Below are 25889 nucleotides of genomic sequence, written 5' to 3' on the forward strand. Positions count from 1 at the left end.
TGGCTAAGCTCTCAGCCAATCGCTGTAAGCACAGTCTAGATACTGTAACTAATACACTATATACATTGGTGATCTTCTTCTTCTTTGGCTTGGCTTCGCGGACGAAGATTTATGGAGGGGTAATGTCCACGTCAGCTGCAGGCTTGTTTGTGGCTGACAAGTCCGATGCGGGACAGGCAGACACGGTTGCAGCAGAAAATTGGTGGGTTGGGGTTAGGTGTTGGGTTTTTCCTCCTTTGTCTTTTGTCAGTGAGGTGGGCTCTGCGGTCTTCTTCAAAGGTGGTTGCTGCCCGCCGAACTGTGAGGCGCCAAGATGCACGGTTTGAGGCGAAATCAGCCCACTGGCGGTGGTCAATGTGGCAGGCACCAAGAGATTTCTTTAGGCAGTCCTTGTACCTCTTCTTTGGTGCACCTCTGTCACGGTGGCCAGTGGAGAGCTCGCCATATAACACGATCTTGGGAAGGAGATGGACCTCCATTCTGGAGACGTGACCTGCCCAGCGCAGTTGGATCTTCAGCAGCATGGATTTGATGCTGTCGGCCTCTGCCATCTCGAGTACTTCGATGTTAGGAATGAAGTCGCTCCTATGAATGTTGAAGATGGAGCGGAGACAACACTGGTGGAAGCGTTCTAGGAGCCGTAGGTGATGCTGGTAGAGGATCCATGATTCGGAGCCGAACAGGAGTGTGGGTATGACAACGGCTCTGTATATGCTAATCTTTGTGAGGTTTTTCAGTTGGTTGTTTTTCCAGACTCTTTTGTGTAGTCTTCCAAAGGCGCTATTTTATCTAAAATACTGCAACCTCAGGGTCTGGTCCTAAGATGGCAGTGGCCATGAGTTGTTGTAGACTCTGGGGGGAGCAGTGGACATGCGCAGGGCACCAGTAACGGGGAGAATACCCCCTGTGGGGAAGGAGAAATAGAGGAGACAATCCTAAGGATGGTGAACCCTGTGGCTGACTAGCAAAGGGCTCCGTGGCTGAAGGACACACACACAGGTGACAAGTTGTTGGTGTCTTGCGGGTGAAGAACTCTCACAGGCTGCAGGTGCTGGAGACTGGATCACAAGAACCAGGTATCGGAACCGCGATTCCGGAGGATGCTGAGGACGGGAAGGACTCCTGAAGGGCCTGGTTGTTTAAGGCTTCCTCGTTGTATCAGAGGTTTGGATCTGGGCTGGGGTTGCTGATGGTTTGAACTGACCTGGAAACTTGTGCAGCTCCAGAGGCTGCGGGAGCCCTGGAGGGGAATCCACAGACGCCCATCGACTCAGAGGGGAATCTCTTTTACTTCTCTTGACTTGAAGGACCGCTGGGCAAGGCTAATGGTGAATCTTTGACTAAATGCAATTTTGTGAAATGTGATATTTCTGTTTTATTACATGACAATAAATAATATCTGATCTGGCAATGGCAGATGCTGTCTACGTACTATGAAAATGTAAAATTTAGACATACAGCGCAGTAACAGCGCAATAACAGGGGAAAACCTGCGCAGACGGGGAGAATGTACAAACTCCTTACAGACAGCACGGGATTCGAACCCCGGTCCCGATCGCTGCCACTACGCCAACCGTGGTGCCCTTGTGAATGAAGCTTGGTTCTGGAATGGTAGTCACAAAAAAAGAGCTGTTTTTTTGTTAATTTTGTAGACTTTCTCCATTCGAACTGGACGTTTGTTGACTGTGAAGTTCATTATTTGCAGCAAAGAAGAATACCCACTTACCACTTTCTCTGATACCCAGTTGTTCATGATTTTGTGATCTTCCGTTGTTCACCATGTCTGCCTTTAATTTCATTTGGCGATACACCACTTGTTAATGAACATCGCTTTCTGTGTGTCATCCTACTGTCTCAAATCCGCTTTCTATCACTTTTTTATTCAATTCCCCCTGCTGCGAAGAAGCTTTCTTTTATATTGCAATGATCATAACCTCAGGATTTTTCGAAGCACCTTGCAGCTGATAAAGTTACAAGTGTAGTGATGTTGAGGAACACAACAGCTCATTTTTCCATGGACACCAATGAGCAAAACTGATGAAGAAAAAACCTGTTGATACTGGAATAAATAATATTCAGGCAAAATTGCTGGACAAACTCAGCAAGCCACGCAGCGTTCTTTATGTTTTTTAAAATTTATAAATTTGCTATTTACATGTGGCTTTTATTGGAAAGAACATCCAAGATTTTGATGCATAAAATAGTCCCTGCATGGGAACACAGTATAAGCATGAGAATCTGCTAACAATCAAAACAGAGTTTGACAGTCATAGAATTCTGGCATGTCTAAATTAACCATTTAAAGCTAAAAACCTAGACAATGCAGGAATCCAGTGTGAAGCAGTTTAAAATGGTACATGCAGCTATTCATTTGGCCAGTAGTTTTCATCATTAACCTTCCTCAATGTCCTTTTTTTTGTTGATTTTGAAATTAACTTAAATTGGATGGAATTAAACCAACTCCACATAAAACAGATTGTGGATGCTGGAACCTGGAGCAGAAAACAATCTGCTATTGGAACTCAGCAGATTGCACGGGAGAAAGAATGGTCAGAACCATTCATCAAGACACCACAAGAGACTACAGATGAAACCTTGAAGGGTTCCAAGCAGAAACATTAACTATCCCCTTTCTCCCACTGATGCTGCTCAACCCGTCGAGTTCGTCCTGCAGACAATTCTCTGCTCAAGTCTCTTCCACTCATTTTCACATCCATCCTTCTTCCCAACACCACTTTTGAAGACTACATTCACTTGTTGCGTCACAGTTGTGAGTTTACATGCTCAACCTTGGTGTAGGGGGAGAACCATGTAGCGTTTTTTATGTTGCAAAGATAAAGATATACGACCAATATTTCTGGGCTGAGTCCTTCATCAAGTCTTGAACAAATAGCAGGCAAGTGCCTGAATAAAATGGTGTGGGGGAGGGGCAGGGGGAGGAGCACCTTAATGAGTGTCTCCAGCAATTTTGTAAAAACTGCAATCACAGCATCTGCAGATTTTCTTGTTTAACAAAATAATATTCAGAGTCTGGGGCTAAGGAATTTTTCACTTCTACCTCACAGGATGGATTGGTCTTCTGTTTAATCTCTGATTGATGGCAACATCATGTGTCTGGTTCTCAATCTCTGGTACAAGTGCTTAACCTTTCATCCAGAATTCCAAAAAAACCAGCACTTTTTTTGATAGATGACATGTGCTAATCAAAGATGGAGTTTGGCGGCAAACATGACCCGATGCAACCGTGGCATTCCATGTCGATAATTTGCAGTATCATCATCTAAAAGTGGCCCTTCATGGCACCTTCTGTCATTAATTAGTGCAATTATCACTTTATAAGAGCAACTCCCTCTCTGGCGCAATCGTTACTTTATAAGAGCCCCTTCCTGTCTAGTGTCATCACCACCCGATCTCCCAGTCGACTACCAGACAGAAGTCTCTGTGAAGCCTATGAACATGGCAAAGAGAACTGTAGAGTTCCCTCTGGGTAGCAGTGAAATGCAGAAAAGGAAGCTTCTTTCATTTTATTGATTGGGCAGAAGGTGGAGTTATTGTGGAAGCTTGATAGTGGCGTGTCTATTCATTGTCTAATGGAAGATTATGGTATGGGATCGTCCACCATACATGATTTGAGGAAACAGAAAGAACAGAAGTTTTACAATGAGAGTGATGACCACAGACTGGTGAATAAAAGGAAAACTTTGCATGGGGCAAAAATAACATAGATATTGACCAAGTGCTTATTGAGTGGGTGTGACAATGAAGAAGTGAACCTTAGCCCAGAGCAAATATACAATGCAGATGAGACAGCTCTCTACTGGCGTTACTTAACTAGAAAGACATTAACAATCACAGATGAAATAAACACCATCTGGTTTCAAGGACATTAAGGACAAGGTGACTGTTCTTAAGTGTGCAAACGCTGCAGGCTTACACAGGTTAAGCTTAGCAGTGGTTGGAAGAAGCCTGAACCCTCACTGCTTTAAAGCTGTAACAAGGTTCTGTGAATTATTGCACCAATAGGAAAGCATGAATAATGTGAGAAATTTTTACTAATTGGTTCAATAAGTACTTTGTACCAGCTGCATGCGCACCTTGTAATAGAGGCTGGCCTGTAAGAAAACTGCAAAATTTATTGCTCCTAGACAATTGGTCTATCCCCTGCTGAAGATCTTGAGAAATAATGTGTTCAGCATTTACCTTCCCCCTAATGTTACATCATTAATACAAAGAATTTTGCACTCAATGAAGAGCAACTCCAGGGACATTTTTCTGAACTGTGTGCTCGATGCAGTTAACAGAGGTATTTGCATTAAAGACTTTTTGAAAACGTTCACTTCAAAGGATGCACTTGTTAACGCATGGAGAAAGGTAAATGAAGCAACATTAAAACATGCTTGGCATAGATTTTGGCTGTCAACAACATTCGATGAAAATGTGCCTACAGGTGAAGATTTTGAAGGTTTTCGTGTCAGTAATGAGAGAAGGATGATCGCTAACTTCATTGCCTACACCAGAAGAGTTGCAGTAGAAAATGTAAATGCACTGGAGGTAGTTGACATCGAAGAAATGGTGAACACTGACAATGAGGTGCCCATTGTACATACCTTGAGTGATGGGGAAATTGCTGAAATGGTGTTGCATACCGATAAGCATGAGGAGAGTAGTAATGAGGACATTGTGCACACAGGTGAAAAAATGGTTAAAATGTGCGCTCAGTTAATGGGTGAGATGGAATAATGTTCATTTATCTGTGAGCTGTTTATTCAATTAAAAAGAGGTTGCTTGGACAGAAACCACTTTTAATTAAACAAACGACACTGGAAGTGCATTTACTGCATTTGCACTGTTTGAGGTCTCTGTGCTGGTTTTGTTTTGAAGTTTTACTTTAAAATAAAAAAAATGCTGGTGATATTATGGTCTTTTGAGGTCTTTATTTATCTAAATTCATTTAGCACCCTGTTCCCCCTGTTTTGTGAGATTTTGCATGATTTTGAAACATCACATTTGTTTTAAGGGGCTACCATTTAAAAATTATTCTGAAATCCAGAAGATTCTGAACAACGGCAGATGTTCGGTCCCAACGATTTTGGATAATGCGTTAAGCACCTGTATACTTTTGTTTGAGTGCTGATAGCTAGTCTTGAACTCAGGATTGCATGATCCTGATGTGCAATCTCAAATTAAGTTTATCATCTGATAGCACACGTAGAACCTGATGAAACAGCATTTTCCAGTCCTTGCTGCAAAACATGCAGACACACAACCAGATAAAACACACATACTGACAAACAATACACCTGAAGGACAAGTATTCATAAATACACATAAATAAATGCATATTGATTTGTGAACATGAGAGTCTTGAATGGTTAATGTGAGCAGTTCATTTGGTCATTCAGCCTTCTCACTATCCCCGGGAAGATGCTGTTCCTCAGCCTGGTGGTGCTGGCTTCTATACTCCGGTACCTCTTCCTCGACGGGAACAGTTGAAAGGTGCTGTGTGCAGGGTGAAAGATGTCCTCGATGATTTATATGCCCTCTTCAGACAACAACCCCGATAGATTGTCGATGGGGGGAGGGAGAGGCCAGAGATCCTCTCTTCGACTCTTATGGTCCGATCCATTTCTCTGCAGCAACTGTTCCACACTGATGAATCCAGCCAGAACGATCTCGATAGAGCTACTGGAGCAAGTTGACATAATGGTGGCTAGTACCCTTGCCTGCTTCAGTCTTTTCATGAAGTACTGTTGTGTCTTCCTGACAAGTGAGGAGGTGTATCACTCACTGAAGAGTGACCTTCCATGTAACACTAAATCATAGGGCAGTGCATAGATACTGACTTTTACCACAAAAGACTTGTAGCTTTGCTATAATTGGATGGAAGAGCTGATACCATCATTTTTTTAAAAAAAACCTACGCACCTGCTCGCTCCACATGCAAGGGCTGGGTTGAGTAGAATGGCAACGGAGTAACTTTGTGCTTCTCACTGTCTTCCAGGTCTTATCTCATAATCTGTGCACAGTGTTGCATATCCCACATGACCCAGTGGCTCTTGAAGAGCACTTCAGAGATGATGATGATGGACCTGTCTCCAGCCAGGGCTATATGCCATATCTCAATAAATACATCCTTGATAAGGTAATCCTTAGCTATTTGCTTATTTAGTCTCAATGTTCAGGATTCTTTTAATGTCTCAGTTTAAGGGAATGGAAGTCAAGCTATTGTACTTCTGAACTTGGACTTAATTGGGAAGAGCAGGAAAAATCCTCCCTGCTATTATTTTGGTCACATTGTCCAGGGTTTTCTGTATGATGTAGTGATGAATCACACTTTCACTGCCAAAGGAAGTCCAGATGGTGATCTCGGTTCTATTTACCCCTACTCTGTTAAGGCTATTTAATTTTTTCATATTATCTAGAAATAATTATGATGTTGTATTTAATTCAGAGTTCCACTGATAATAGAAAAGGACTTTACATTTAGTTCTAGGCTGCATTTTAACTGATTTGCTCAGGATTGGAGGCCTGGAAGAAATGTGGAGTCATGGTTGGTAGTTTGCCTCTGCAGAATTCTCAAAGTATTTGGCCATCATTTGACAAGGTGATTTCTAAAATCAGAAGTAATTAATCAACGGTCAATGTTTGATTGGTATAGAGAAGCGGTGAATGACCTCGTACTGGAGAACATCCAAAGAATCATGGGGCTTGCTAAAGAATCTTCTTTGCACAACAGGCAAACAATTGTTTTAATTGTGTGGTTTGCTGCTGTGAAATTAAGTTGCTTGGATACAAATGCAGAGACATTAAAGGTGCTTTGGTGGGTGGCTAATGTGGTTGGGTGGGAGTGACATAGACCTTAAGGAATGGTTGGCTGGATATTAAACACTGAGGGTTGCAGCTGGAGTTTTGAAGCCTTGGGAATGTTGTTGGGGAGGGAGAGGATGCTTGAAGATCTGGGCCTTGTGGATTTTCCAAGACTGGGCCTTGATGTTGGAGCTGATCAGTGGAAGAAGTGAATGAGGTGTTGAAAGGTAATGAGATGTGTGTGTGGGGGGGGGTGGGTCATTTTCCCAATGCTGGCCTGGTTCTGCTCCAGAAGTCCCTTTTAAACAACTCTGTAATAGAGGAATGTTGCATTTATAATCTCTTGTGTGACTGATGTGGAAGTCCGGTTTGATTTGATAAAATGGTTGTGGAGTGCTTCGAAAGAACCAAAGATTTGTTGATCCAAACCAAGGCTTTTATTAACTAAAAGACTGGAGCCTATCACAAGTAGGTCGACCAGTCCAGAATGACCTGGTCTGGCTAGGAGCAATCCTTTAAGACCTGCCAGTAGGTGTGGCTATGCTCTCAGCCAATCACAGTTATCCTACACTACCATCTGTACATATACACATTGGTGATAGAATCTGTACTATCACACATGGTCAAAATTATATTTTCAGTGGTTGGGGCAGCTGGTAAAGTTGGTGGAGTTGAGCTCAGAAGGATCGACATTTGGACAAGTGTCAAAGGTGGATGAAAGTCTAGTCCCTATGAAACCATGGTAAATAAATGGATTAAAATTGACCAACATTTCTTCCAAGCTTGCAGTGAATAATGATTTTTTTTCAGTCTGTGAGTAGAGAAAATGTTGGATTCCCTGTTTATACTAATACCAGCTTTCCTGAACCTCTGTGGTGTGGTTATCAACAGTAATTTGCACATTAGGCCCTATCCCTTCAACCTTCCATTAATGTTGGAATTTTAACTGTCTCTTCCACTACCTCTGGCAGGTCATCCCATTACCTATGGAAATGCTTACTTTAGTCAATGAAGGTAAGCATATAGAATACTTTCTACACAATTCTAATCACTTGCACTGCCATTTTCAGGGAACTATGAACTTGCACTGCAATTTCCCCCTGTACATCAGGATTTATGAGGTCTTTCCCATTTACTCAGAAAACTGATGAAGGCAGGATGTTAGACATGGTTGTCAGCAAGCCTTTTGGCAATATATTACAATGGCAATATGTTTTGACAGTGTAATGACTTGTATATATTAAAAACAAAGATCGCTGCAGTTTATCACTGGTTCCAGTCCTCCAGTCAGAAAAAACATCCCTCCACCATTCTCATCTGCCTCCTATCACCCAGCCAGTTTGCCAACACACTTTATATTCCCCAATCTTCAGGATCAGCCTGTCATGTGGATCTTTGTCAAATACCTTGCGAAGGCTCAAGTAAGCCCACTCTACTGCCTTCAACAAATTTTCTGAGTTAACTCTCTTGATTTCTCCTCATCAGTCCCCTTCATTTCCTAGTGAACATAAATTCTGAACTTTAGAATTGTTCCTGTCTTATCCCTACTGCCTGTTTTGAATAGGGGGAACAACATTAGATCTCCGCCTTGTTCCTTGTTTTGTGATGCAAGTCTTCATCAGAATCACAGCAATCCTATATCATCCTGGGTTCATTCTGTCTCAGGTCCTGGCGATTTAGCGGCTTTAATGTGTGCTCAAGTGGTCTCTTGCATGTCTTTTTTCCTGACGCAGGCATTTTCTAGAATATCAACATACCCTTCCCTTAACTCTCCTTCCTCTACGTCTTTCTCCCTGGTGAATACAGATGAGAACTTTTCATTTCAGATCCTGCTTATATTCCCCAAGCTTCACACACAGATTTGCCTTTTGATCGCTGAAGGACCAGTTCATTCTGAAAATACCCTTGCAGCAATCAGACCGATACAAAAATGTTCCTTCATCCTACTTATTAAGACCATTTCATGTCCTCTGTTTGATCTCCTGATTACTTTAACAAATTACTCTAAATCTGATTACTCTAAATCCAAGGTGTGGCCACAGCTGTAACAGCTGTACTGCCACTGGTGCAGACTTGGGAAGAGCAGGGAATGGAGATCTTCCAGCACTCCTCTGCAGGGTCCTACTGCCTGGTCACGATGACCCCTGCACAAGTTTAAGTGGCATGTAAAACAGTGCTGGCAGTAGATTTTTTGACATTGATGTCCAATTTTGCATCCAAGATGGTGGCACCCATGCTTAGCAACCCAGACCATGGGGGATGGGAGCTCCAAGAAAGCAGCGGACTGGCATAGAGGGGGTAGTCCTGGTGAGAGCTTTACAGGGTCAGAACCATAGCAGTGGGCCAGCATGGGGTACGGTGACTGGAAGCCTCACACCTTACAGCCATCTTTTGGGAACCAGCAAATGGGATGAGGATTTGTTTGCATGCCAATGGCGAGCAAGACTCCTGAAGGTCCTTGGGCGCTGACAGCTTCCTAATCACTTTGGATGCTGGGAACCAGGGACTGAGGAAAATGACTTAGATGCCTCAAATTTAGGTTCACCACTAAAACCAACAGGAAGCCGTGCATCTAAAGTGGTAACAGGGAGCAGGAATGAACAGAATCCATGGATGCTCAATGTCTCTAACAGGATTCTCCTTTGCTTCTCTTTCTCATCTTGGTTGTAGTATTATGTTGGCAGCACCTCTTTGTGTGTCTTTACAAGGCGTACAAAGGAAATAAAAGTTCTTATGTATTTTGTGTATATGATAGTGAACAGAATCTTGAACATCAAAGGACTCACTCAAGTCCAAATACATGCTTCCTTCTTATTTCTGAACAATGGAGTTTGTTTAGTTAAACAATTTTGTGTCTTTCCTTGTGCATTTATTTGTGACATTTGCTTACCCTTAAACTGTGTTCTGGGTCTGCAAATCCATGAGATGTGACCAGTTTTCTCCCACTTGTACAAGTTCAAGCCAACCGTGGTGCGTGAGGCAGATACTGACAGAACTTGTTTTGGTTTTTGAGTGATCTGTAGAAAGTCTTGCATGCGGTTCTTTTAAAAAAAGATGTGTAGTTATGTGTAGTCTAACCAAGGAAGACCAATAAAAGGATCAAAAGTTTTATTTTGGCAAAACCACAAGCTGCACGTTTTCCTTCGCAAGCTTAGCACAGCAAGTGAATGAAGAGTAGGATTTAGCTGTTTAATTCTGTGCAGCCTATTTCCATAGCATGTGGTGGTTGGTGTCGCGCATGCTGCAGAGTTTTGCAGTGTCAGATTGCAAAAGTAGTTATTTTTCCATGTACCATTGATTCAAAATAACACCACATGTCAAAGAATCTCCTCAACAGTGTCTTAACCTATTGGAGCATATGCACTTCATGGGATGTACATATGCAAATAATCTCTTTTTGAATAAGGGATCAAACTGGATTTATTAAAAATTGTTAATCCCATTTCAATATACACCATTTATTAAATATTATGTACTCTTTTAAGGAGGTTTCAGAATGGGTGATATCTCTGGATGCAGAGAAGATTGGATAGAATGGAATTATTGATTTAAAACTTTATAAAAATTTAATTTGGGGGCAGGTTTTATTCAGTGAATTGTTACTATATTTATCAGCTTCTGCTTGTGTTTTTACTAATTTTCAGATTTCTAAACCATTTAGACTTCAACATGGAACCAGACAAGGACGCCCTTTAAGTCAATTGCTTTTTGACCTGACTTTAGAACCCTTAGCTATTGCTTTTCGAGAATCTAATAATATTACCATTTTTAAGGAAGGGCACAACCCACAAAGTTTCTCTCTATCCTGATGATTTATTGCTTTACATTTCTAATCTTCAGACTTCATTGCCTTCTATGCTTTCTTTAATTTCTCTCTTCAGTCAATTTTCAGGTTATAAATTAAATCTTTATAAGAGTGAGCTTTTTCCTTTGAATAATTTGATACCGATAAATACTAACCTTCCTTTTAAAATTGTAAGAAATCAATTTACCTATTTCAGTGTAACAATTATTAAAAACCATAAAAACTTATTTAGAGAAAATTTTCTCACTTTAATCAAACATGTGAAAGGGGCTCTATCAAAGTAATTGCCCCTTTTTTCTAATCATTGCTTGGTTGAATCAATTCTATTAAATGCCTACGTTTTGATACCTTTAACAGGCTTTGCTTGTTTTCATTCCTAAGTCTTTTTTGATTCCCTTGACTCAATCCTATCTTGTATATGGAAGAATAAACATCCTCACCAAAATAAAGACCATTTACAAAAGAATGGAGATTTAGCCTTACCAAACTAGGTTGTAGCGAGTTGTGCAGTGATTAAAGCACAACAGAAGTTGTGTGTGAGCTAAACCAACAGAACTGTTTAATGGAAACGTCGCAGGAGTTTAAATAATTACAGTTGGCGCGCTATCACAATCACCCGACCTCTGAAGTTACGCGCCTCCCAGAGTTCTTTGTGCCCCTTGGCCACTGGGAACTCAGATCCTGCAGGGGCCTGCAACTGCGGACGCTGGTTTGATAATGGAGTGGCACGGTTCTCCACAAAGTTCTATTATTGGGCAATCAATATATGAATCCTTATGTTCTAATTCTGTTACAAATGTTCTCTCATCTCTCTTCTTGGATCTCTACTTCCCATATCTTTAAATAAATTAACTGATAATCCAGTGGTTAAACATACTTTGAGGATCTGGATACAATTTAGAAAAGATTTTGGTTGAATGAGATTTTCACTTTCTAGTCCCATTTTTTTTTTCTAATTATTTCTTTAAACCTTCCATGATTGATGTAACTAAAGAATGGTATAGATTGGGCACTAAATGTTTTAAAGATTTGTTTGTCGAGGAGAGTCTCACTTCCTTTGAACAATTTTCAGTTAAAATACTCTTGTTTTCCATTATCTACAGATTAGAGAATTTAATTGATATAATTCTTAAATTACAACCTTTCTATAAATGGTTCAATATCTTACATTTCTGATACATTGTAGGGAATAAGAGAGGCTCCTTTGAATAAAATTTAAAAAGCATGGGAACAGGACCTGCAGCTTTCAATGCTGAAGAAACTTGGGAAATAATTTTCAAATTGGTTAATAACTCCTCTTTGTGTGCCCGCCACTCTCTCCTACGATTTAAAGTACTCCATAGGACTCAGATGTCCAAAGTAAAATTATCTTGTTTTTATGTGGATGCATCTCCTCGTTGTTATAAATGCAACAATGGAGATGTTTCATTAATTCATATGTTCTGGACACACCAGAGTCTTGAGAAATATTGAAATGAAGTATTTCAAACTTTCTCTGCACTTTTTAAAGTTAATTTTAAACCAAATCCCAAAACTGTTTTCTTTGATATTGTTGGAGTGAGTGACATAACTAACAACATCTGAGCTACATGTATTAGCTTTTATTTCTCTTGCGGCTAGGTAGGCGGGGTTGCTCAGTTGGAGGGACGTAACCCCACCCAATCATTTTCAAAGGTTATGTGATGTCATGTTTAAATTTAGAAAAGATTAGCTGCTCAATTTCTGATTTGAATTTAAATTTTAAAACTCTGGGGACCCTTCTTGAATTACTTTTATAATCTTTGATTTGTTATGAAAGTAGAAGTGTTGACTAACAATGGAATTTATTACTCTGACAAGAATTCTGTCTTCTTTTATTTTGGCTAAACAGCTTCTTTCTTGGTAATGGGTTTAGATTTTCATTTTCTTAATAATAAAATATTAAAATATCAATAAATATAATCTGTGTGATTACATTGTGGATGAAATGTTATGATTTAAGTATAATGTATCTTTTTGAATTTTGACATCTATATTTTTGGATGTGAAATTTCAATGTTAATAAAAATATTGAAATGTAAAGAATAAGGGAACAACATTAGCTGCCATCCACCCTTCTGCTACCTCGTCTGTGGCTAAAGGTGATGCAAATTTTTCATCAGAGCCCCAGATTTGGAATCTCTGCTTTGAAAATGTTGTAGCCCAGAAACAAGTTCTGACTTATAATGAATTCTGTATTGATGTCACTAAACGCTCAAGTTCGGAACTTCCTTTTCACTTTTTAAACATGCAGGTTTTTGACAAAATATTGAATGTTATAAACTGCTATCTGATATTGAAATGGTGGAATCTTGAATACTTAAATGTAATTCATTGTACAGGAATACTAGAATATATTATGTGAACTTCATAACTGCTTTCTTTGTTTCTATTCCTTCCTTGTGTATTTAATGAGAGATCATTTACATGGACAACACTTTTTCCCTAACTACACTGTGAACTAGTGCTTTCCACATTCTTGATGCTTCTATTTCCACTGAATTCCTTACTGGATTATATTTTCATGTATTTATAGATTCCTTGAACTGGGTCCCCATCAGTGGAAACTTTTTTAATCATAAAGTTCAGCCTCCACCCTTCTCTTTTCCAGAGACCCATTATGTTTAACCTTTCCAATATGCACTCAAATGCTCCGTCCAGAAATCCCTTGCTCTGCACATTGCATTCTCTATTTGACGGCATATAGGACCCACTGGCATATAGGAGACAACCCCGCCACCCCATTTTTAGCATGAAATTTCAGGAAAGACTTTGTTATAGTGTATTTATTACCTAATTCAGTTTGTTCAGGGGTCCCGTGGCTCACTCACTCCCTTCCTCCTGTCAATCGCTCCCTTCCTCCCTCCCGTCATTTGCTCTCTCCCACTGCAAAAAAAGTACCGACTCTTCACCACACCTAAAGTATTGATCTGATATATCTGGTTTCATTCAATTCAGTTTCTGTCATGTTAAATATAGCTGTTGTAAAAATGATATTGAACTAATCAATATCTTGCATTAATAGTGTTATCATCCTATCTTGACAAAGATCTAACTATCTTTGTTGATCATTTAAAATATTCCGATCAAATTCCCCTTTTCTGTCTAGATTTATGCACTCCCTGTTTAATAGTTCTCTTTGCAATAAAAATATATTGCACAAGTTTATTTTTGGTATTTCCTCTCCTAATAAGTTTTTCCACCTTGCTAGAAATAAATCGGCTTTCTAAACCTAAATTGTTCCCTAAATATGCTCTCAATTAGAAATAACAGAATAAAGAATTACTAGGTATTCCATATTTATTCCTCACTTTTCAAATGACATCAATTGACTTTGTTCGTAACACCCTTATTAAACCACATCGTTAAAAACCAATTATTCTTTCAAAAGGTACAAGCTGATTTTTAATCAAGGGCATTTGAAGTGGTATATTTCCATTTATTCCAAATAACAATCGTGTTTCAACAATAGGGACTCTTTACCCCCAGTTAATCATTTTGAATTCCATTTGTATAGAAATTACTTTGCTAATTTCTCTCCTATTTTATCTCCTTCTTCTTTGGCTTGGCTTCGCGGACGAAGATTTATGGAGGGGGTAAAAAGTCCACGTCAGCTGCAGGCTCGTTTGTGGCTGACAAGTCCGATGCGGGACAGGCAGACACGATTGCAGCGGTTGCAAGGGAAAATTGGTTGGTTGGGGTTGGGTGTTGGGTTTTTCCTCCTTTGCCTTTTGTCAGTGAGGTGGGCTCTGCGGTCTTCTTCAAAGGAGGTTGCTGCCCGCCAAACTGTGAGGCGCCAAGATGCACGATTTGAGGCGTTATCAGCCCACTGGCGGTGGTCAATGTGGCAGGCACCAAGAGATTTCTTTAGGCAGTCCTTGTACCTTTTCTTTGGTGCACCTCTGTCACGGTGGCCAGTGGAGAGCTCGCCATATAACACGATCTTGGGAAGGCGATGGTCCTCCATTCTGGAGACGTGACCCATCCAGCGCAGCTGGATCTTCAGCAGCGTGGACTCGATGCTGTCATCCTCTGCCATCTTGAGTACTTCGACGTTAGGGGTGTAAGCGCTCCAATGGATGTTGAGGATGGAGCGGAGACAACGCTGGTGGAAGCGTTCTAGGAGCCGTAGGTGGTGCCGGTAGAGGACCCATGACTCGGAGCCGAACAGGAGTGTGGGTATGACAACGGCTCTGTATACGCTTATCTTTGTGAGGTTTTTCAGTTGGTTGTTTTTCCAGACTCTTTTGTGTAGTCTTCCAAAGGCGCTATTTGCCTTGGCGAGTCTGTTGTCTATCTCATTGTCGATCCTTGCATCTGATGAAATGGTGCAGCCGAGATAGGTAAACTGGTTGACCGTTTTGAGTTTTGTGTGCCCGATGGAGATGTGGGGGGGCTGGTAGTCATGGTGGGGAGCTGGCTGATGGAGGACCTCAGTTTTCTTCAGGCTGACTTCCAGGCCAAACATTTTGGCAGTTTCCGCAAAGCAGGACGTCAAGCGCTGAAGAGCTGGCTCTGAATGGGCAACTAAAGCGGCATCATCTGCAAAGAGTAGTAGTTATCTAACTCTGTTTTAACCCATGCTCATTTTTCAACTGCTTCAAAAAGAGAAGCAAGGAATCTCACGGCCTGTTTAATGATAATACTTAAAGTTAGGGAGTCGTAATCCTCCCAATTCATGTGTCCACGTTAACCTTTCTAGAGCAACTCTTTTGACATTTTACCTTTCCAAAGAAATTTCCTTACATATTTATTTAATTCTATTTTTGCACTTTATTGATGTTTTTAAAAAAAAAAAAAAATTTCTCTGTATTGCACAGTCATTTTGTTTACATTCATCATCTCTTTAGAATTCTTTATTTGTTTGCATGTGTAAGTTGTGTATAGTTTTTTTTTCACTTCCCGTCAGTGGTAATTCTGCCTTGCCCGCAGGTAAAAGAATCTCAGGGTTGTATGTGATGTCATGTGTGAACTCTGACAATGAATCTGAAACCATGCGTAGACGGTATTCAACCTGTCAGGAAAGGAGGCATCATTCTCACTGACCCGCAAGGTTGACTTAGAGTCAGCTGTGGTTTGAATACATTGCCATGTGAGCCTCGTTAGTGTCACGCAACTATCCATGGGTTCTCTGTGTGTACCCACACTTTGCCTTCCTGATTGCACGGGAGAGTTCAGCCCTTGCTGATGTTAATACCATCTTGTATCCCAACATGAAAGCAGCACCATGAACTCTGAGTGATGCATGAACCTCTGCATCATGCCATGGTTTTTGATTTGTCCTGGCTCTGTAGAATTTGATCACCATTACATCCTCAACACCCTTGCCTACATAGCTGGACTCTGTGCTTGTCTCCTCATCAATGTTGATGTGGTTGTTGTAGGTGACCTCCTCCCTGAATTCACTCCAGACTGTGGTTTCAAAGCAGTCCTGCAGGACTGCCATGGCTTCCTCTGGCCATGGCTTCCTCTGAACTGCTTTGGCTCTTTTTACCAGTAAGCAAGGTTGGATGTGTTGTCTAAGTATCCAAGGAGGGGACAGGGGATAGCTTATAGGCTCCAGTGACATTTTTGCAGACCAGAGCTATCATCTCTCCCCTGAGTAGAAAGCTGACATGTTAGAACTTTTCCAGATCTGTTTTTCAGTTTTTAAGTGGAATGTGGGTGGAAATCAGACCACTCAGTGGAAACCCACAGGGAGAATGTACAAACTCCTTGCAGCTTCAAATATGAAATGGTCACCAGCGCTGCGCAACCACAATGCTACTGTGCTGCTCTAAATAGAATAATTAAGAGTCTTGACATACCTCCAGGATTTTTTTGAAATTATTTCAAAATAATTTGCTTAAGCAGCAGGAAGTTTTCCTTCCACCAGAGGAGACCTCTTGAGTGCTCTGGCTGATATTTATCTGGTCCAATGCTTGAAGGAGAGTATCAGGTTATTTACTTGAGTATCCTGTTGCATTTCTTTTTGTAATCCTGTGGTTGTGAACATGCTAATAAGTCTCCTGCTTTGCAGACATTTCCTCTTTCTGAAGTACACATTCATTATTCATCAAGGTGAAAAATGAACATGTACTTCAGTGACAGTGTAACAAGGGTGGAGTGTTTCCTGAATGTAACGCACTGACTTTTCTACAGTCCGTCAATGTCTGCACAGAACAGGGTTGAATACAGAAGGCCCATTTTGCTGACTAGCCTCCCCTTGGATTCTGGGTGATAAGTATGAAGGTGCTTTTCCTGTAGTACCCCTCACCAATGGCAAAGCTGGGCGTAGGACTGTGAAACTTAAATAATTTAAATAGTTTCAAATTCCACTGCATTTAAAAACACTTAATTGACACAAAATATTTTAATAAATGTATCTTGCCTTCCATTTCGTCCATAATTCTCAACCTTTTTCGGTTTAAGGCCCACCTGGCTTGCGGCCTAATATGCCATGGCCCACTAATGACTGAGCAATATTTTCAAATCAAAGGCACATCTTTATCTAATTTAAAGTAATTTAATTTAACATTTTTTAGAAGACCCAAATAGAAACAAACTGCAGCCCACCATGGCCCACTGGTTGAAAAACATTGATTTAGTCTCTAATCAGGGTTCTCAATTGCTGTTAAATTCTCCAAATCCTATGATTTCAACTGGGCCCTCCCAATGGAGACCAACACCTGAGCGAACAGGTCAGATCCATCCTTAACCTACCCTCAACTTCAAACTGACTTGTTTTCTCTTTCCCATTTCTTATCTAGAACATTAACTCTCATATTCTGGCTGAGTTGTAGAGTGTTTCCACCACTTTTATATCCTTATGTCAGCTTTCCAATGTCCACAGTATTTTGATTCTGCCCTAAAGCCGTGGTCAGGGGAGAGAGGTTGCTGGATTTGGGGCTTTGGGGAAATGCCAGGCCATTGGGAAGCAGTATATAGAAGGTGGGTGGTGGTTGATCTGCGATGGTCTAGGGACTAAAGAAATGTATCAAATTTGCCTTAGTGGAGTTCTAGTCTTTGCTGTGCACTAAAAATCAACTTGTGCCACCAATCCCCAATAATGGTTGTTTCTGGGAGCGCTTGGAGTCATAGAGCACAAGGACAGGTCTTTTTGACCCATCACATCAGTGTTGGCCACCTACACTAACCCTTCACAAATTGTTTCGTCTGCCTTTAATTCTCTTGTCAGGTGCCTAGGACAGGGTCGATTTACAATGGCCATTTGGTCTGCCAGCCTGTGCACCTTTGGGATGTGGGAGGAAATTCGATTGTCCTGGTCACCAGGAAAGTTTGCAAACTCCACACCCAAGGCTGGGCCTCTGAGGCTGTGAAGGCAGCACTTCTGTGCCACAGGACTATCCAACCAATTTAGAGTTCTCTAAAAGGAATGATGTCATCTCTGTGTCTGAGATAGAAATTGCAACAGACATGCAAATATGATTTGTGACAGGATATTGAGACTTGAGTCTGCAGATGCTGGAACCTAGAGCAAAAAAATAAACAGCTGAGGGATCTTGGGGCAGACAAGATTTGTGGAGGCAAAGAAATGGTCACCATTTCAGGTCGAGACCCTACAGCAGGACTGAGCGTGTAGAAGGGAGATGAGTGTAGAAGGAGAGGTGAGGAAGGGACTGGCAGGTAGGATGGGGTAGAGTTGGGAGAAAGCATTTGGTGTGTTCCAGATAGGGACTGACCTAAAAGAGGGAACAAGAAGGTCGTCAGGGGAGGGTGGAGGTAAAAACAGGCTGGAATATTTTATGTAAAATCCATGAGACTGGAATATGAAAAGATGAGAAATGGAGCCAGATTAAGGAGTTATGATGGGCAGATGGAACTAGTTGGGGAAGGAAATCGGTATAGTCTGTGTATCATAGGCAGATGGATCTCAGTAGGAGAGGGGAGAACCTGAATGGATCAGAAGAAGTGTGAGAGGGCAGTGTGCGTTACCTGAGTATTCAATTTTCACACCATTGAGTTGGAGACTACTCAAGCAGAATATGAAGTGGTTTTCTTCCAGTTTGCGTTTGGCCTCAAGCTGGCGGCAGAGAAGGTCGAGGGAAGATGAATTGGTTTGGGAATGAGAATCGGATTTGAAAAACTCAGGATAGTGATTGCGGACAGAATGTAGGTGTTCCATAGAATGAATGCCTAGTCTATACTTGGTATTACTGATGGATTGGAGGTCTCGTCAAAATCGCCCCTTCCCCTTGTTACCATCTGCTTCAAATTGAATGTTTTTATTCTTTAAGCTGTTGTGTAAAATTTGTTTTATCATTCCTTGCCATTTTGGACAACTTATTTGATTAAATCACTATGCTTTATTTGTTTCAAGTCGACGTGGACATGGTGAGATGTCATTTCAATTAGTACTTCCTATTAATGCTGATTCTGATTGCTGTTTGGTAGCTGGTGGTAAGATGAAGATTTCCTCATTTGGATGAGTTTTGTTGAATCCTGATGAGGAGACAGGTTTAGAGTTTTGGTATTTCCTGTTGATATTTGAAATGCCCAGAGCTATGTTTCCCTTCAACCAAGAGTTCCTTTGTCAAAGTTGCAAATTGCATTTTATTTCTCACTGATGCTGATCCTTTACTGCAACACACTTGAGATTTTTGAGCCACCTGTAGCATTTTGGCAAAGGGTCTGGTGCTAATGTAAATGGGAGGATTGTTGTGTGAAATGTTGCTTTTCTGCAGAATTTGGCTGAAGTTCATTTTAAAACAAATCTTGAGCTATCGGTTTAAAGTGTAAATATCTTATGAAAAATTAAGTTTCTGTAACCTTTATTGCTAGGCTAGTTTTAAAAATATCTTATTAGTAATCAATCCAAATTGCAGAAGTGACCCAGTCTACATGGTGGGTTAATCAGCGTCTCAGATAATGACTCTTGAATGTTTCCCACAATCCAGAAGGGCTCAGGCCCGAAACATCGGTAATACATCTTTTCCTCTTAATGCTGCGGCGAGGCCGGCTAATGTCCTCCAGCATTTCCGTGTTTTCCCTACAATCCAGAAAATAATTTTGCCCATACTTTCAAAGTTATTATCTCCACATATCAGTTCCTAATGTTGCTTAGTGGTAGTGGGGGGTTTCTTTCCTTTTTTTTTTAATTGGATAATATAACAGATAATGGCTTTGTCGACCGCGAATAATTCAACTTTTGATTTAAAAAAAATTTCACAAAATGAGAAGAGAAGGAAAGACGGTTGTGTACCTTTTCCTTTCTTTAAAAAAAGAAATTTATAATTCATTCAAAAAGAATTTCATTTTTCTTTTCTTTATTTCTCTTTCTTTTGTTTGGGTTTTTTCTGTTTTGTTTGTTATGTTTTACCAATGTGCATTGATCTTTTGAATTATGTTCATATTTGAAATCTTTTTTCCTATATTTTTAAATGAATTGCACCTTATATAATTGTATCATTCAGTTGTTTATATATTAAATACCAATAAAAATATTTTAAAAAGTAGTTATAATCCATGTCTTAAAAATACTTGAAGCTCATGTGATTAAATTTGCTTTATTAAAGATGTTTTCTTCTCTATTTCATTCTTGTCCTGGCAATAATTAGTAGACCTGTTGGCATATTGATAGGTGACAAATTTATTCACAGATCCTTTGTTAGTTGCTGAAATTTGCCCCAACTGCACTTTTTTAATGCAAAAGTCACCCGGGTGTCAGTTGGTTAACTCAGACCTCCACCACACTTTTCAAGGTATACAATTTTAATCTTGTCACTGTTTTCAGATACGATTTTGCTCTAATCATGACTCTGCATCCTTGAATTTTTACTGTAGGATTATAAGCTTGGATTCACCTGAACGTAGTAACACCCTCTGCTTTGGTTGAAACCAATGACTACCCACGTTAATGAACGTGTGAGGATGTTGGTGTTGAGTGGTCTTGTGCAGCAAGTTGGAATAGCACAACGCTATTGCATTGCCAGTGACTTGAGTTAAATGTGTTGTCGTCTTTAAGGAGTTTGTAAATTTTCCCCATGCCTACGTGGGTTTCATCAGGTGCTCTGGTTTCCTCCCACATTTGTAGGTTAATTGGTTGCACAAGTGTATTTGAGCAGCGTGGGCCAAAAGAGCCTGATACTGTGCTGTATCTTTAAATTAAAAAATATAGACACCCCCCCCCCCCCCCATTCCTCCCATTTCCCCCCCTAGCTCAACACATTTTATTTCAGTGCCAATTTAGATGCAGGCCTTTCAACAAATCAGGAGATTAGGAGTTTCTGCTTGTTATTTTGTGCTGTAGCTTCTATAAATTTGTCTCAGCCAAATTTTGTATTAATAATACCAAACCAAAGTTGCCATTATACAGTCTCCGGAGGAACTGACAGTGACTTGCTACCCCTTAGCACCAATGATTGGGCTTCTGGTACTGCCTGGAGGGAGTTTGCCCATTCTCCTCTGATGTTCAGCTGTCCCAGTTTTATCCAGTGGTCCAAAAATGAGCAGGCCAGTAGGTTTACTGCCCCTTGTGTCTAAGAAAGCAGTAGAATCCGAGGTGGGGAGTGGTTGATGGGTATATAGGCACAGTAGGTTACAGGGAAAAAAATGAATGGAAAAATTAGGTTGTCTCTGTGAGCTGGCATAAATCTAATGGGCTGAATGGCCTGCTACGTCAAAAGGAAATGTAGGATGTACCATAAAAGCTGTCCTCCCGCACAGAAGCTCTGAACTGGGCTTCTTGCCCAGCTGTCCATTATGACCATTTTCAGAGAGGAATTCTGTTAATGTCACTACTGTGGTCTTTCCCCATATCCCTGTAATTTTTCTCCTAAAAGAGCTGTATAGGTTCAATTACCTTAGATGTAATCCGAGTTCAGTTTACTTGTTCCGACTGTGATGATATGGATTTTTGCCAGACCTCTGTGGTATGAGAATTCAGAAGGGATTTTAAAAGGTATGTGAGAGAAAACAAGTAACAGAGCTACAGAAAAATAAGAGGAGGCGTGGGACTGATGGGACAGCTCAGAATGGATACTATGAGCCAAGCAGTCTCCTTCTGTTTTAATTGGTAAACAAATTTATTTGCATTCCAGATCTTATCAACTCGTGTTTAAATCATACCACTGATTCATTTGACATTTGCCCTAAATCTGTGCCTAATGGTAACAAGGCCTGTAGGTATTGCATGTAGTTTCTCTTTGTCGTCTTTTTATTATTTTAAACAACTTGGTTGATTCTTCAACCTTCCATGTTCCACATTAATTATGATGAAATTGATGTATTTGCAATTCCGATACAAGTTAAACTTAATTCTGTCAAAACAAGTTAGTCAATTCCTTGGATACCTTCCTTCGAAGTTTTTATGAGATGCCAGATTTACTTGTTTTACTTTTCTGCCTCCTCTTCAAGCTTTCCCAATTTTTTCTCCCTTACCGATCCTAATTAAATAAACCCACTCTCTTTCCCTCCATTCTCAAGGAGATGAACAGTTAACTCTGAACACCGACGCCCTTGAACAATGCTCCTATTTAATCATTTCAGAAATTTGCTGTGTAAAGCTAAACGTGCACGCGAGAGTCAAGCTTGACATCCAAGGTCTTCAAATGTGCTGATACATCAAAATCTGCTCCCATACAGAAGAAACATAATTCCATGGACCAGGAATGTAGGCAGGGTGCACATTTCAAAGGTTCCTTTTTATTGTCACTTAATAAGGCAATTACGGATGAAATTTAAAATTTGTTGTATTTTTGCATTTCCTTTAATTATTTACTATGTATATGTTATTGCTTTGCTACATTAATAACTTGTTTATGAAATAAAAATATTTTTAAAAAGAATAAGGAAATAAAAATGTAACATACATGATGTACTTCAACTTTTGTCTACCATAAGCCAAACAAAGAATCTCCACGAGCATTGCCCAACACTGGCATCATTATGGGCGTGTGGACCGCTCCGGGTGACACCATCAGTGGGAGTGACACCAAAATAACTGTCTATAAAATTTTTGTGCAGGGTCTCAGCAGAAATGTATTATTTTTATTAAAAAATATTCCTGTAGTTAGTTATAACAACAAAAGTATTTTTCAAAAGCCCAGCTTGCATGTATCGATATACAAGGCTAAAGCTCTATGCTAATCTACTTTTTGAACCTTCCTAGCCCTCCATTCAAAGCTGTCATTATTACCCAATTACAGTAACGCTTTGAATCACATGATTTCTTCTGCACCTGTGCTACAAGCACACGCTGTTGTTTTTGTTGCTGCTGGGGTGTTTTTATACTACTTTTGTCAAATTTTCTGGTGTTTTCGCTGCAATATTGTTGTAATTAGTATTCGTGAACCTATATCAACAAGTTTTTTGAGAATGAAGAAGTGATTAAAGGCAAAGAAGGAGAAAAATTAAAAAAAGGTTTCTGCTCAGTTACTAATAATGTTGTAATTCAATCTAGAAAGATTTTACAAAACAATTTTGTTGTTAGTATTCATATAATCTAAAAAATATTACATTTAAGCAATTTACAACTATATTTATCACATATTCTATATTTTTACAACTTTTTTTCACTTTAACCACGAGTAACTATTTAGCCTGTGGATATAATATTATAAATTAAAGGTGTAATTTTGCTAGTTGTCTTCTTTGGCTTGGCTTCGCGGACGAAGATTTATGGAGGGGGTAAAAAGTCCACGTCAGCTGCAGGCTCGTTTGTGGCTGACAAGTCCGATGCGGGACAGGCAGACACGGTTGCAGCGGCTGCAGGGGAAAATTGGTTGGTTGGGGTTGGGTGTTGGGTTTTTCCTCCTTTGCCTTTTGTCAGTGAGGTGGGCTCTGCGGTCTTCTTCAAAGGAGGTTGCTGCCCGCCAAACTGTGAGGCGCCAAGATGCACGGTTTGAGGCGTTATCAGCCCACTGGCGGTGGTCAATGTGGCAGGCACCAAGAGATTTCTTTAGGCAGTCCTTGTACCTTTTCTTTAGTGCACCTCTGTCACGGTGGCCAGTGGAGAGCTCGCCATATAATACGATCTTGGGAAGGCGATGGTCCTCCATTCTGGAGACGTGACCCACCCAGCGCAGCTGGATCTTCAGCAGCGTGGACTCGATGCTGTCGACCTCTGCCATCTCGAGTACTTCGACGTTAGGGATGAAAGCGCTCCAATGGATGTTGAGGATGGAGCGGAGAAAACGCTGGTGGAAGCGTTCTAGGAGCCGTAGGTGGTGCCGGTAGAGGACCCATGATTCGGAGCCGAACAGGAGCGTGGGTATGACAACGGCTCTGTCTACGCTTCTCTTTGTGAGGTTTTTCAGTTGGTTGTTTTTCCAGACTCTTTTGTGTAGTCTTCCAAAGGCGCTATTTGCCTTGGCGAGTCTGTTGTCTATCTCATTGTCGATCCTTGCATCTGATGAAATGGTGCAGCCGAGATAGGTAAACTGGTTGACCGTTTTGAGTTTTGTGTGCCCGATGGAGATGTGGGAGGGGGGGCTGGTGGTCATGGTGGGGAGCTGGCTGATGGAGGACCTCACTCTCTTCTTTGGCTTGGCTTCGCGGACGAAGATTTATGGAGGGGGTAAAAAGTCCACGTCAGCTGCAGGCTCGTTTGTGGCTGACCAGTCCGATGCGGGACAGGCAGACACGATTGCAGCGGTTGCAAGGGAAAATTGGTTGGTTGGGTTTGGGTGTTGGGTTTTTCCTCCTTTGCCTTTTGTCAGTGAGGTGGGCTCTGCGGTCTTCTTCAAAGGAGGCTGCTGCCCGCCAAACTGTGAGGCGCCAAGATGCACGGTTTGAGGCGTTATCAGCCCACTGGCGGTGGTCAATGTGGCAGGCACCAAGAGATTTCTTTAGGCAGTCCTTGTACCTTTTCTTTGGTGCACCTCTGTCACGGTGGCCAGTGGAGAGCTCGCCATATAATACGATCTTGGGAAGGCGATGGTCCTCCATTCTGGAGACGTGACCCATCCAGCGCAGCTGGATCTTCAGCAGCGTGGACTCGATGCTGTCGACCTCTGCCATCTCGAGTACCTCGACGTTAGGGGTGTGAGCGCTCCAATGGATGTTGAGGATGGAGCGGAGACAACGCTGGTGGAAGCGTTCTAGGAGCCGTAGGTGGTGCCGGTAGAGGACCCATGATTCGGAGCCGAACAGGAGTGTGGGTATGACAACGGCTCTGTATATGCTAATCTTTGTGAGGTTTTTCAGTTGGTTGTTTTTCCAGACTCTTTTGTGTAGTCTTCCAAAGGCGCTATTTGCCTTGGCGAGTCTGTTGTCTATCTCATTGTCGATCCTTGCATCTGATGAAATGGTGCAGCCGAGATAGGTAAACTGGTTGACCGTTTTGAGTTTTGTGTGCCCGATGGAGATGTGGGGGGGCTGGTAGTCATGGTGGGGAGCTGGCTGATGGAGGACCTCAGTTTTCTTCAGGCTGACTTCCAGGCCAAACATTTTGGCAGTTTCCGCAAAGCAGGACGTCAAGCGCTGAAGAGCTGGCTCTGAATGGGCAACTAAAGCGGCATCATCTGCAAAGAGTAGTTCACGGACAAGTTTCTCTTGTGTCTTGGTGTGAGCTTGCAGGCGCCTCAGATTGAAGAGACTGCCATCCGTGCGGTACCGGATGTAAACAGCGTCTTCATTGTTGGGGTCTTTCATGGCTTGGTTCAGCATCATGCTGAAGAAGATTGAAAAGAGGGTTGGTGCGAGAACACAGCCTTGCTTCACGCCATTGTTAATGGAGAAGGGTTCAGAGAGCTCATTGCTGTATCTGACCCGACCTTGTTGGTTTTCGTGCAGTTGGATAATCATGTTGAGGAACTTTGGGGGACATCCGATGCGCTCTAGTATTTGCCAAAGCCCTTTCCTGCTCACGGTGTCGAAGGCTTTGGTGAGGTCAACAAAGGTGATGTAGAGTCCTTTGTTTTGTTCTCTACACTTTTCTTGGAGCTGTCTGAGGGCAAAGACCATGTCAGTGGTTCCTCTGTTAGCGCGAAAGCCGCACTGTGATTCTGGGAGAATATTCTCAGCGACACTAGGTATTATTCTATTTAGTAGAATCCTAGCGAAGATTTTGCCTGCAATGGAGAGCAACGTGATTCCCCTGTAGTTTGAGCAGTCTGATTTCTCGCCTTTGTTTTTGTACAGGGTGATGATGGTGGCATCACGAAGATCCTGAGGCAGTTTACCTTGGTCCCAACAAAGCTTGAAAAACTCATGCAGTTTGGCATGCAGAGTTTTGCCGCCAGCCTTCCAGACTTCTGGGGGGATTCCATCCATACCTGCTGCTTTGCCACTTTTCAGTTGTTCGATTGCCTTATATGTC

General features: G+C 41.4%; 1 protein-coding gene across 3 annotated transcripts in view; it reads left to right on the forward strand.

Moving 5' to 3' along the window:
- The window catches only part of LOC138765007 (differentially expressed in FDCP 6 homolog), a 122396-nt gene that overhangs the window by 42019 nt on the left and 54488 nt on the right, over positions 1–25889 (forward strand). For all 3 annotated transcript variants that reach the window (XM_069941607.1, XM_069941610.1, XM_069941609.1), the window contains exon 2: positions 6002–6142. In XM_069941607.1, coding sequence (XP_069797708.1) covers positions 6002–6142 — 141 coding nt within the window. The remainder of the gene's footprint in view (positions 1–6001; positions 6143–25889) is intronic.

This window comes from Narcine bancroftii, chromosome 5 (genome assembly GCF_036971445.1).
Source record: "Narcine bancroftii isolate sNarBan1 chromosome 5, sNarBan1.hap1, whole genome shotgun sequence".
Lineage (NCBI taxonomy): Eukaryota > Metazoa > Chordata > Chondrichthyes > Torpediniformes > Narcinidae > Narcine > Narcine bancroftii.